Below are 13427 nucleotides of genomic sequence, written 5' to 3'. Positions count from 1 at the left end.
AGTATGGCCTTGACAGTGTTTGACTTTTTGCTGATTTGTCTCTCTTCTGTGTCATCTCACAGGAGCATCATTAGTGTTTCCTTAGATTTGAAGGAAAAGACCTGCTCAGTCTTCATCCTGCCTGGCAAGGGCAGTGACTTTGGGGGATATATTTTTGATGCTGAGCTATCATCTCTTTTTCTTTCTGCTACTTAAAAGAACATTTTAATGTCACAACTTACCTGTAGCTCCACGTACCCCGACAGAGTCTCTTCTCAGTGTTTTTTGGGTCAATGATTTGGGGGATTTTTTAATGGTGGGTGTGTAAAACAGGTTTCTACTTTCTACAGCCAAATAAGCAAAGGGCAGCATTTTGCTTTTAATGCTTTTAATTGCTTTTGAAATGTTTCTTGTGGAGTTACTGCGATCCCTGTGTATCTGTGTGCCCAACACCTGTGTGCTGCACCAGCCATCAGATTTCCATGGGAAGCAGGACTATTCCATTTTTGCAGCTGAATTTAATTCAGCAATACGGCACAGTAATTCCTTCTATCCATTTTAATGGTCCAGTGGAATTCTGTTAGCAAAAGACCTAATGAATGTTGCGATTCAATCAGGGCAATCTAGAGTGTAATGTGTGGAGCAGTGCCAACATTATATAAATCATTAAACATCAAAACATAAAAAAAGAAAATTCCCTAATCATCATCTAACTCCAGGAGCTGCTGTAAATGACTGGGGCCTGGTTCCTGTGCTTCTTCACTGCTTGCATTTTTGGATAACACAGATGCTGTAGCATGGGGAGGGGGTTGTTCGTGTGCTCTGGAGTCCCCCCAGGGGCTTGCAAGTCCTAGAGGGGGGAGCAGTTATTTATTAAAGAGGTGCTTTTAATAAAATGAGGGAGAACAGTCATTACAGAGAAATTTTCTGTAGCCAGTTTGATTTTCTGCTCCAACTTCACTTATGTTTTAAGGGAACTGCACTTTTTCTTGGCTCTTTTAACCCTGGGAACTCTTGCGCCAGCTGGTCAAAAGGTACAGTTATTCTCTTGGAGCTGAGATTTTATGGAGATAAACACTTCAGAGGTTTGAGGGTTGTTTTTAGTTTTTAAACCAAGTCTCTTGAAAGTCTTCTAATGAGAAGCAAATCCAGCTAGCAAAGCCTTTGCGTTTGCTTTTGAAAAGATTGAATTGGAGGGAACTCTCTGGTGCTGGCCATGGGTCTGCTCTGCTGGGAGAGGTTATCGGCGGAGAACAAAACCAAAAGTAATTGGGCCTGAAATATGGACGTGTTTAAAATGCACCTCAGACTCCCTGGGAGGTTGGAGTGTGATTGGAAAGAAGAATGCAAAATACAGAATTATAACATTCCTGACTGTATATACAGATATACATACATATATATATATATATATATATATGTGGATGACTATGTGAGATTTCAAGGTGGGGGTTTTATTGGCAGTAGACTGATTTTGTGCCCATCTGCTGGTTTGGGACCAGATTAGGTATTCTGCTTTCGCTCAGAAACTGAAAATGGATAAGCAGAGTGGACACAGTTGTCTCAGCCCTCACCTCTGCTAGCAAACATGGTTTCACTTAATAGTCACTTGAATAAGAATGAAGCCACAGAATTCTCCATCATGGAGAAATACTTTTTACTAAACGGGTGCTGTCTTGCATGAACAAATCCTTTGGAAAGGCTGCAGGAGCTCAGCTCTGTGAGGCATCCATAAGACTCCTGGGGCACCCATAAGCCCCACCAACATGTGCCCATCTGCTGCATCCTGGCTCCTGGAAAATCACAGAATCACAGAATGTTCTGAGTTGGAACATTTCAGGAGCTTCAACTCCTGAAAGGGCCCGTTCAAGCCATTCCTGCCCTCTGCTTCACCAGTGGTTTGTGTTGTTGCTCAGCAAACCCAGCACAGAGTTCACAGATAAAAAAATGAAGCCTGGCAGCTGTGGCTGGGGAGAGAAGGGAGTGTGGGGAGACACTGGTCAGTGAGTGATGCTCAACTGGATGCTTCCTGTGGCCTCTGTCCCTCGGCGCCAGGCTGCTCCCTACTCCAGGAATCCCCCCCTCCAGATCTGCTCCAGTGAGCATGGGATGGACAGATGGTGACTGGCACTCAGCTGTGCCCAGCGCTGCTTCCCTGCCCTGCTGAGCACCGGAGGATGCTTGATGCCCTCCTGGAGCTTCACGGCCAGCCTGCTTCTAAAAACAGCTTGTGAAAAACCACTGAGTGCAAATATGGGCCCTGGCAACGTGAGAAATGGGTTCTTTGCAGGGCGCTGGCCAAGCACAATGTGTGCTGCAAGTTCGAGAGGTTTTTGGTCTCCCGGGTTTGTCCTGCAGCCTGTCACATAACACCTTCTTTCTTTCTTAAACCAGTATATTTTAAGCCCAAAACAATGTGTTATCTCTCAAAAAAAAAGTAAGCTAAATCTTTTTTGTTTAGATATAGTTATAGCTGAGAGTTTTTGTCCTGCAGTGCATGAGTCTGGGGATATTTTAAGAGCTCTGTTATCTTGTGCTGTGAGGGAATACAATAAATATGTAGATAGGGAGTGCTGCTGCTTTGAAAGGTAAGTAAAGGCTCTGTGCTGAACTGACACTAGCTGAAAAATTTGTTCAGCCTAATTAGCAGCAAATCACTTCTGTGTCCAACCTTGCTTGTAGAGATGGGAGCCAATTCCCCCCCTTTTATCCTCTGCTGCCCTTCGTGGGTTTTCAGAGCCCTCCCTGGCTGAGCGGTGAGGGTTTTTGTGAGGACACAGATCTGCAACCACGTGTCACTGCAGACTGATGAGTGCAAAATTACTGGAAATTCATGGGAAACTGTACTCCCATCTCAGGCTTTGTCTAGGATTGTTCAAGCTGTCATCAGAACCAGTCATGATCGATCAGCTTTTAAATTTCATGAAATTTTAATTAAAGAATAGAAAGCCTACGAAGACATCATAGGACAAGAGTGCTGGAAACAAATACAATTTCATTTCCAACCATTAGCCAGAAAAGCAGCAAATGGTTGACTGCACATCACCATTGCAGTCTAAGGAAAAGTACAGCTCTTGGCTTCGGCGGGCAGGTCATTAGTGACTGAATAATCAGTGACATTTCCCTTCTAAATCTGACACAAATGAAGTGCAGTGCTCTGGAAAAAGCCATTAAGTGCAAAGCCTTGCCTTTACTCTGCTCCAGGTATTGCAGAACGAGTTCTAATGGCAGCCTTTGGCTGTGATTTGGCTTTGATAGTATCCACGGGATAGTAACCCCCCAGGATGCCAAGAGCCAAGTGCTTCCAGCCTTGCACAAGCCATCGTGTTGTGCAAAAACAGAAAGTGAGACTTGTTCCTTGCTGGTGTTCACAGATGCAGCTGGTAAAAGATACAAGTAGGAAAACCTGTAATCTAGAATACTGGGAAGCTGAAAGGTGTATTCTTGTGCCTGAGAGATACCAACAGGTAAAGGTCTTACTCATGGTGGAGTCAATTTGGAGCTGACATCCTCCTGTGAATTCCCATGGCAGCACTCAGCTGGGTGTTAGCCTGTTTTTCTGCACATTTGAAAACGTTTTCTCGATGGGAGTGGAGAGAGAGTGGCACTGCACAGGAAAAGGGAAGGACTGGTCTTGTTTATGTCTGTCCTTGACTTTCGCTGAATAACGTGTTGTCAGATGGACAGAGTAATCAAATGGGTGTAACTTCCTCTGCTCCCTCCCCGTGTGCCATGGCTTTGAAAATAGTGTCAAAAGGTTAATAGGAGCCAGACTGCCTTGGAGGGGGACTTGTGCTAAAGCAGCGAGTCTTTAAGGAGATTCTTCTGGGGGAAAAGGCTGAATAGGGGAAACTTTTCCTAGGCAAAAGCATTACCAGGAGCTGGACTGGGAAGCACTGTTGTCTTGGAAACTCTGTGCTTTGGAGCTGGATGTCTGATCTTCAAAATTCATTTTTCTTTTTCTTTATGGACCCCAAAATAGAAGTTGTTGATGCAGTCAGTGTATCTTTTTTCAATTGCTTTGATTTATATTTAGTCCTGCATTGGGAAGTTCCAGGGCAGTATTTTTGGTCATTATCTCTCCTGGTCGTGTTTGGGTTAAGAGTCTACTATTCAGGGGATAAATCTGTTTTGGGTATAGTCCCGTGAGTTATAGTCGTGCTGAAAACACATGAGTGACCACAGATAAAAGTGTATTTTTAATGAGCAATTTCATTAATAATAGGGAAAAAAACATCCCAGGAAGGTTTGTTAGTGGTTCACCAATTCCACTCCCAGCTATTGAATAGTTAGTTCCAGCTGAAGGCTCTTGTTAGTTTTATTGCCTAAACAGGGCATGGGAGAAGATGTTGTTTCAAAACAAAAGGCTTTCTTGCCTTATCAGAAGTTTCTTTTTTATATATTAGGTTTATGATGTATCTTTACAGTGTGTATCCAAACACTTAAATTTATATAAGCATCCAGGCAGATATTGCCATGTGATATTTATCTTGACATGTTTTGGAGAGGTTAGATTCCCAAAATCTCTTTTGACTGTTAAAATTTGGAACTCTTTTCTGAAGCTGGAGGAGGTGCAATCTAAACCCTCATCTCACTGCAGAGCAACATTTCCCCTTGCCAGCATCTTGCTTTCCATCGCTCAGGGTCCTCCAGGAGATGGTGGTATTTGTGTGCCCAGAGAAGGGTAATGGAGCTGGGGAAGGGCCTGGAGCACAAGCCTGATGAGGAGCAGCTGGGGGGGCTCAGCCTGGAGAAAAGGAGGCTCAGGGGGGACCTTCTCACTCTCTACAACTCCCTGACAGGAGGTAGGGTCGGTCTCTTCTCCCGAGTAACAAGTGACAGGACAAGGAGGAAACAGCCTCAAGTTGTGCCAGGTGAGGTTTAGACTGGATATTAGGAAAAAATTCTTCATGGAAAAGTCCGTCAAGCATTGGCACAGGCTGCCCAGGGAAGTGGTGGAATTACTTTCCCTGGAGGGATTTAAAAGATGCATGTGGCACTTGGGGACATGGTTTAGTAGTGAACATGGCAGTGCTGGGTTATCAGTTGGACTTGATGATCTTAGGGATCTTTCCCAATTTAAACAATTCTATGATTCTATTTCTACATGACCCAGAACCCAAGTTAAAACAGAAAAAAGGGAGTAACTTTATTTTGTTCTGCAACTTAACCTTCCCTCTCGCCGACCCTCTCACCAATGGGTGCCTGCTGGGCCACAGCTCCCATTAAATCCATGATTTAAGGACTGGGGAGACAGGAGAGGTATGAGTGATGGGCATTGCTTTTGTGCCTTGGAAACCTTCCGAGCACAGAGGACAAAACTTCTCTCTCTTTCCCATCCACAGGTGACGTGGTGGACATCTACCAGCGGGAGTTCCTCGCCCTCCGGGACCGCCTGCACGCAGCCGAGCAGGAGAGCCTGAAGCGCTCGAAGGAGCTCAACCTGGTCCTGGAGGAGATCAAGAGAGCACTCTCGGAGAAGCAGGCCCTGCGGGATATAAACCGGACCTGGAGCAGCTTATCTGGTGAATAAACAGAGGAGTTGAGGATCTCGGGCAGTTTTGAAGCTGTTGCTAATGAGGAGGTAGAGAGGTGTGCGTGGTGTGCGTGTGTGCAGGGCTGTGGACAGGACCTGCTCTTCTCTCCCCCGGCACGAGCAAATTGTGGAGTTCAGAGGGACTTGGGAGCTCTTAAACTCCTGTTTAATTAGAGGTGCATATGCATCATTAAACAGAGATTTGCCTCTGCTGAGGATATTTGCCAATTTGCTTGCTTACAAGCTTTTTTTCCTCCCTTGAAAGTCACACACACCGTTTCCTATGGCTGTATTGAATCCATATGGAAAATGGGTATCCAAAGAGAGGGGAGGAAGGAGTTAGGCTGGCTGAGCACCCCTCGCCAATTTATTTGTTCTTTTTTTTTTTTTCTTAAGTTGCTCGGTTGAAGAAAATTGGATCTCTACAGAAAGATCTGATTTGACCTTCATTTTATCTTCATTCTCCCCTCTCCTTCCCAAATATTTTGGGACTTCTTTGAGGCCCTCCTGGCTCCTGCTGAACTTTAATTGGGTTTGTGGTAGCATGTTAAAGGTTGGCCTGATTTTTTATAACCCAGCAGTAGTCTCAGGTGGCCAGGCTGCTCTAAAAAGGCTTTTTGCCTTGCAGTCTCTTCCTACCTACTGTGCCTTGCAATTGATTCCCTTTTCCTTTTTAAGACGAAACCAAGTTAAAACTGTGGAATATCACCAACAAGAATGTGCTGCACCTTCCCACCATCTTCCATCATTTGCCACATTTGCTGTCTAAGGAGAACAGTCTGCAGCCAGCCGTGCATGTGGGACAGGGGCGCACTGGAGGTAAATGGGAATTAGTGCTGCTTCTGGTGCCCTTCCTCACCTTGGTGCCTGTCCCTCCCCTTTCCTCCGGGCCTGGCTGTGGTGCAGGAATGAGCAGGACTGGAGGAATGGCTGCATGCATCATGCAAGCTTCCTTGGTATCGTGACATGTGGGGTGGGTAAGCCATGTCACGTCTGCGAGTCTACAGGGGAGTGCTGTCTGTGCTCTGGACTGGCCCTAAAATGTTCTCGATGCTTCTGCCAGATGTTGTTTGCTGCTTTCCATCTCCAGAATGCTCTAGCCTTTGCCTGGAAGGGGGTCAGATAATGCATAGTTTGCAGGTGCTTCTTGGAAACTCTAATCCATCTGAGGAAACAAATCCCATCTGGAACAGGACTCTGGTTACTAGACAATTCCCCCCTGCTCCTAAATCCCAACCCAACACCAAAGAACTGACTTGCCTCTCCTAAACTGAAGTGCTTCTGGCCATGGGAGGGGTTTGGAGAACAAGAGTGGTCTTGAAGTTGCTGTTCACAGGCTGAAAAGGCCTCTGGGAGGGGGAGTGGGTTTGGTGTTTCCTGAGACATCATTCCTTCAGTAAGAAAAGGCAGGGTCTATCTGACTGCCATGGGTGCACTGGGGTGCTGCTGGTTGGCACTGGGCTGGGGGACAGGAACGTGGGAACCCTGCGTAGCCCAGGAACCCACCAACCTGCTGCTCACTGCTGGGTTTTAATGACAGAGCCTGGCCCTGAGCAGGTGAACCGTGAGGTGGTCAGGGAGCAGAGCAAAGTGTCTTGCCCAACACAGCCCCCTCTCTAAAATCTCTCCATGGCCCTGGGCAGTGTCCATCGTGATGGGAATCCCCAGCGTGAAGCGGGAGGTGCATTCCTACCTCACGGACACCCTCAACTCCCTCATCTCAGAGCTCACTCAGCAGGAGAAGGAGGACTCTGTCATCGTTGTCCTCATTGCCGAGGTAAGACACACCTTTCCCAGTTTGCCCTGTTTCCCTGGCTCCCATCCCACTGCCTGCCACACTTGCTGCCAAACAGGACACCGCTGACCCAGCCACCAGCTCTGTCCCTTGCTGGGAGGATAAGCCCAGCCCAGGATCATCAGGTGTGTCTTGCCCAAAATGAAACACCGGTTGGGCCAGAGAAGGTCAGGATGTGAACAGGCAAATGTGTCATGTTAGCAGCTGCCTGTGGGGCACATCTCATCTAAATTGTGATGCTTCTTGCAGGGTGCTTGAGTAGTTATTCCCTAAATGTGCTGAAGCAGCCCCATGACCCTGTCTAGAGGAGCTCTGAAGCAGCTGTTTCACCACGCACCTGTAGGACAGCCCTAAGCCCCTCTCAAAACCCAAGAGTCGATGATTTGGGGCTGAGACTAATATGCCTCTTTGTACTGGTGCCTGGAGCCCAGAATCAGTTGCTGAATCCAAGGGCTAAAAAGCCTTGATACATTAATCCACTAGAGCTGCTTTTATCTATGGGTTTAGATGGTTATTTTTCTCCATGGCTTTCCCCTCAGGATTATTTTCTTGAGCCTGAAGTGCATTTGTCTTAATTTCCAGAAATCCAGTGAGAAAGATAAACCTCAGTAGCCTGTTACTGGGAGCGGAACAGAGATGAATGTCCGGGTTTGCTGCCTGTTTACCCATAATGTGACATTTTGAGTAGCATTTGGCCTCAGGGGCTCTGGCTTGTATTTTGTACAAGAAGGTATGCACAGATGGGTGCAGCCCTAAGTGCCCAGGACAAGGTTTGGTCCTGGCTGTCATCTGCCTCCCTTGGAGCCAGGGCAGGTTTGGTGGCTGTTTTTGCAGTGTGTAGGTTGAATAAATAATTAAGTAAATTAAGTAAATTAATTCTAATACTGTGAAGTGCAGGAGCACGCAGGCCATATCCCAGTAGCAGTGGTGGAAGTTGTTGCAGATCCCACCATTGTCACAAAGTTTGCCCTTGGAGCTACACCCACTTCTGTGCCTGCTCTGCCTCTTCCCAAAGCATGTCTCTATGTACCTACACTTGTTAGGGCTCCTTGGGCACGGGATAAAGAGTAAAAAGTGGAGAGGGTATGAACCTGGAGCAGATGCTGAGTAGTTTGGGGACTCAGCACAAGTGTACCAACTGAATGTCCCTTGTGGGATGGGGACCTCTCATTTCCAAGAGCCACTGCAGGTGTCATCCACAGTGGCTGGGCTGCCTGAGAGACCCGGGGGCTCCTTGGCTGCTGCATGGGAGCCCTGAGGTGAGGTGGCCAGCTTGGCTGTCACCAACCCACTGTTTCAGACACTTTGGAGTGGAGCTGCATGTTTCCTGCCTTTGTTTTTCCCGTTGGCTGTTTTTTTGGCAGCACTGAGGTAAGAAATCAGTCCGGCGCTGGGACTCTGAGCCCTATTTAGGAAAGGGACCTTTTCCTCTCGAGAAAACCCTCCCTTGTCACCATTCCAGTGTGGAAGTGCTGTCCTCAGCTTGTGACACATGTCCCTGGTGTCTCACTTCTCACCTCCACCCGGCGCCGAGCGCAGCAGCAGCCGGTCCCGGCTTCTGCGATGCTGCGTCTGCAGATCCACCACAGTCCTGTGATCCATTTGACTGCCCAAAACAATGCCACCAGCAGGAAGCAGGAACAGTTTTTGCTCTGGGGTCTCCTGCCCTTTGTTCTGGGGTTTTGTTTTCCCATTCACTCTGCAGATGTTTTCTGTCCCGTGCCTGTCCCTGTGTTTGCACTTATCTCATCCACAGACAGCGGCGCTGCCGACCTTTGTCTCCCAACATGGGTTGCCAGGTTGATTGTGGGAACAAACTGAGGGTTTTTAGGAAGGAAAGTGTCAAAATGAATGTGAAATGAAAAATGCACACTTATAAATAAACCCCTCTTTTTCACCAAAGGGGTGGAGATCTTCTTCTGCCGAGGGTATTTGCTTGGATGCAAGCCAGTGGGTGTAGGGAAAAAATAAATAGCCCAGAAGTTAACACTTTGTGCAAACACTTGGTGCTGGCAGGGGCAGAAGTGCCACAAGAGCACATGGGGAAGATGTGCTTGAGTCCTTTGGGATGGATTTTGGTGTGTGATGCCTTTGTTTAACATTGGCCACAAAGGAGGGCTCGTGAGAGTAAAACTGGATAAAAGGAGACATGAAGGTGAATGAAGATGGTACAGAGGTGCTGACAGTACCCCCGGGGGGTGTTGAAGATGATTTCTGAGCCATGGGGGACACAGGCTGAGGCTCAAGGCTCTAACACTGCTTTTCTTTTGTTTTCAGACGGACCCACAGTACACAGCCGGAGTGGCAGAGAATATCAAAAACTTGTAAGCATTTCCAAGTGGGTTCAGCATACAGCTTATGCCTGCAGCAAGGCCAGGGAATAGCTTCATTAAGGAGAAAACACACACTTTTCTGCTTCCCTTTTTTATTTTGTTGTTGTTTCAGGGGGTTTTTTTCCCCCATTTTTAAACTCTGGGCTGCCTTTGCTATTGCTGCTTCCACTTTCTGCTTCTTCCAAAGTGCATATGCAGCTTCCAGGAGTCTGCTTTGTGCTCACGGCATTTAACACAGGCAGTCGTGTCGTTCTGTTTTGCTCCTTCTGTCCTGGGGCATTGTGAGAAGATGGATTATTTAAATTTCCAGTTGTTTCTGTGTCTAGTGCAGCCCCGTACCCGTTCTGCGCAGTCTGGGCAGTGTGGGAAGCACACCCAACTGCTCCTGCCTTATTTTGCTTTAAAAATCCACAATCCATCTTTCTTCCCTCTCCAGCCTGTTTGTTTTCCCCTCGTTTCAGGCTCTAGTTACATTTGTCTCTTGTGCTGGCTGCTATTTATGTCCTGGAGCCTCAGTGGCTTTTGCAGCTTCGTCTGTGGCTGTTTAAGCCAAAGCTGGTGTTGGATCATTAACCGTGAGCCGGTCCAGGCGTTAACGGCGTCAGAGCTCTGAGGCAAAGGAAGAAGGTGATGAGAGAAGGGGCAGTGACTCCGGTCCAGCTCCTGCGATTGCATGTTTCCAAAGGATCGCAGTCGCCCTGCGAAGGAGAAGCAAAAGGGCAGCACATCCTCCCGTCCCCGAGCCAATGATGGGAGAGGGGCTGGGAAGTGCGTGGTGAGGGTTGTGTTCCCGGGCACTTGCAGAAGAGCTGAAACAGAGCCCTCCATCTTGCTGTGCAGGAGCTGGCAGGGCTCCCCTCCTTCTGCCTGCTGGCAGGAGGACACACTTATCGGGGGATAATGGACTGATTGTCCGATGGATCCTGATGAAATTACCGGGCGCCGCTGCAGAGAGCGCCTCTGCGCAGAAGACCTGAAACTTTAATTGACTTAATGATTTGATTTCTCGTCATCCCCCTCTCCAGTGCCTCCTACCCCTCCCTGATTCACTGAAATTATTTTTCTTCCAAATTGAATTGAGGTGGTGTGGGGCCAGGGCAGGCTGGACTTCTCTCGCAGGAGGGAAAAAGCTGTTGCTGCCTCAGTGCAGCTCAGTGAGAAGCTGCTGTTTCGCTGCTGCCCGAGGAAGGGAAGATTTGAAAATGTTAGCTGAAAAACCTGCCAGTCCCAAGGAAGGAATAAGGAAGGGAAAAATAAGTGAGAAGTTTTTGGCAGTCTTGCTGCTTTGTCTCCCTCTGCCCCATCTCCCGTCCTGCAGACTCTGCACAAACAAAGGAAATCAGCCTTGCACCAAATGTTCTTGAAAAGGCAGTATAAAAATAACTGGTTTTCCCGCTTATCTCTCACAGTTAGAGCAATCCTGGGGTATTGCTTGCAAGGGTGATGTAGCTGCCTGCTTTTCAGATGGGTGACATTATTTTCTGTTTGAGTTTGACTCTTTAAAGGGTTCTTAAGCACATTATAGGAAAAGTAGATGCTGATTTTATCAGCATAAGAGAACTAGGTAGAATTCCTGCTGGTTGTCTGAACTACAGCACAGCAGTGTTTCAAGCAACTTAGCAGAAATGTATGGCGTAATCTCAGCTAAATTAATTTTAATTACTGATGCATTTGGGAAATCTCTAGATGCCAGTAATGCCAGCAAGTCCTTTCTTTGGTGAACCCATCTGCTGGTCGTTTTAGCCTGTAAAGAGTACATGGTGCTCATGGCTGGTCCTTAAAGCTGACCTGTGTGTGCACGGGAGGGAGGAGGAGCATGTGCAGCAAATAGAGACCATGGGAGGGAGAGAACAGCTTAAAAACTCCATGGCAATCCCTGCTGACGTCCTTTGGTGAGGCCTGGAAGTGCGTTAGCTGCCGAGGGAGTTTGACCTTAAGGGGTTGTATTTTCTGTTTGGGTCTGCGGCTCAGTGATGGGTCCGTGGTGTGTCAGACATGGAGGTATTTGTTTACTGCTGCTTTTCTCCCTCAGATTCCCAAAGGAAATACACTCAGGTCTCCTGGAGGTAATTTCCCCGTCTCCGCATTTCTATCCTGATTTCTCCCACCTGCGGGAATCCTTTGGGGACCCCAAGGAAAGAGTCAGGTAAGAATCAATGAACTTATAAACAAGCAAGCCCTGAATTAAGGAACTGTAGCATCTTCCCCGCCTACTCCAGCAGAGAAAGCTCTTCTGCAGGGTCAGGCAAGGCCCTTAAACTTGCTTTATCCAAGAGCTGGAAGGATATGGTGTGATGTGGCAGGGATGAACTGGCATCAGCTTTGCCAGGCTTGCCTTCTGCTGTGCTGTTTCCATCACCAAACAAGGGGCTCATTTTAACCCAAATTATCTTCATTTTGGAAGTCCCTGAGCCTTCCAGTAACTCTTAGCTGACCGGTGTGAGACCAAAAGGGAGAGGCTGAATGCCATCCCCTCCACCTCCCGGAGCTGTGTCACCTTCTTGGCTTAAACCAAGCCTTGGGAGGCTCCCTGGAGCACCCCACTATCCCAGGAGAGGTCAGCACTCCCACTGTCTTTGTCTCTTGCAGGTGGAGGACGAAGCAGAACCTGGACTACTGCTTTTTAATGATGTATGCCCAGTCCAAAGGCATTTATTATGTGCAGGTGGGTGTGGTGCTGGGGGCAGAGGGAAGATGGGGGTACCTGAGAGTTCACTGTGTCTCTTACCAGCTGAGAGAGGGCAAAGAGCATGTCTAGTTGTGTGATGCAGCAGAGTGGCAGTGGGTTTTAACAAGATAGGTTCAAAAGCTGGGTTTCTAAAGTACTTTTAGACTTGGAGGCCTCCCACCTAGGGAGGGCAGGAATCCTTGTTTCCTTTAGCTTTTATATTGAACGAGAAAAATCTGCTTGATGCATCTTCTGAAATAAACTGGGTCTGTGCCAAAGCTTTCCTCTGGTCTGTGGTGGGATTGCTCTGCATAGAGAGATTGTTACTGTGACCTGCATGTGTCATTGGCACTGAGTGTCCTTTCCTTTTGCAGCTGGAGGATGATATTGTGGCCAAACCAAACTATCTCAGCACGATGAAGAACTTTGCCTTGCAGCAGCCCTCTGAGGAGTGGATGATCCTGGAGTTCTCTCAGCTGGGGTTCATTGGTAAGGTTCTCCCCCACTCACCCCCATCCTTTCAGGCACAGGCACAAGTGACAGCATTTATGCTCTTGGCCAAACAAATTGTCCCCACGAGATGGTAAAATACTTGGACTTGATCCCTCCCTATTTTTGCAATGACCCTTGTCTTTGCACAGGGGAGAAAGATCCTCACAGCTGGTACTGGTGATACTCATTTTTAGTAAAAATAAACCTGGTCAGTAGCCCAGCTGACAGCCAAAAGCTTAAATGTGACCAGTAGCTTTTAGACTGGATAGGATCTGGATTTGCCTAAGAGTGTGCAAAAGGAAGTTTACATCAGCCCAGAACTATTTTGGGATCAGCAGTACATGGCTGCAGTAGCAGTTTGATCTGTTGTTTTGGATACTGGTTTGATTGGCTTAAAACTTGTAGTTTTTGGGGCAGGAAATGGTCTGTCCTGCAGCTGGCTGAATGTTTTTCATCCTTATTTCTCACTACTGAGTGGGAGAGTTTTAGACCTTTTGATACTGCTGTGACCTGTGAGACTCTAATTCTTTCTAATTCTGTGATGAATATTAAATCCAGAACTGTATTAGCAGTGCCAGCAGTGCTGGTACATAAACCAGAGCCACACGGTATTTCCTTTACGTA

The 13427-nt window shown here is 47.4% G+C and overlaps 1 protein-coding gene across 1 annotated transcript in view; it reads left to right on the top strand.

The window, feature by feature from the left end:
* MGAT4B (alpha-1,3-mannosyl-glycoprotein 4-beta-N-acetylglucosaminyltransferase B) overlaps window positions 1-13427 on the top strand; it is a 47881-nt gene that overhangs the window by 26941 nt on the left and 7513 nt on the right. Inside the window, exons 2-8 of the mRNA XM_018081147.2 lie at window positions 5325-5504; window positions 6194-6334; window positions 7159-7292; window positions 9588-9634; window positions 11676-11789; window positions 12233-12308; window positions 12686-12800. Of these exons, the coding sequence (XP_017936636.1) occupies window positions 5325-5504; window positions 6194-6334; window positions 7159-7292; window positions 9588-9634; window positions 11676-11789; window positions 12233-12308; window positions 12686-12800 (807 nt within the window). The remainder of the gene's footprint in view (window positions 1-5324; window positions 5505-6193; window positions 6335-7158; window positions 7293-9587; window positions 9635-11675; window positions 11790-12232; window positions 12309-12685; window positions 12801-13427) is intronic.

Source organism: Manacus vitellinus, unplaced genomic scaffold (assembly GCF_001715985.3).
Source record: "Manacus vitellinus isolate BGI_N305 unplaced genomic scaffold, ASM171598v3 scaffold_51_pilon, whole genome shotgun sequence".
Taxonomy (NCBI): Eukaryota; Metazoa; Chordata; class Aves; order Passeriformes; family Pipridae; genus Manacus; species Manacus vitellinus.
This window is presented reverse-complemented; position numbering and strand designations above follow the sequence as displayed.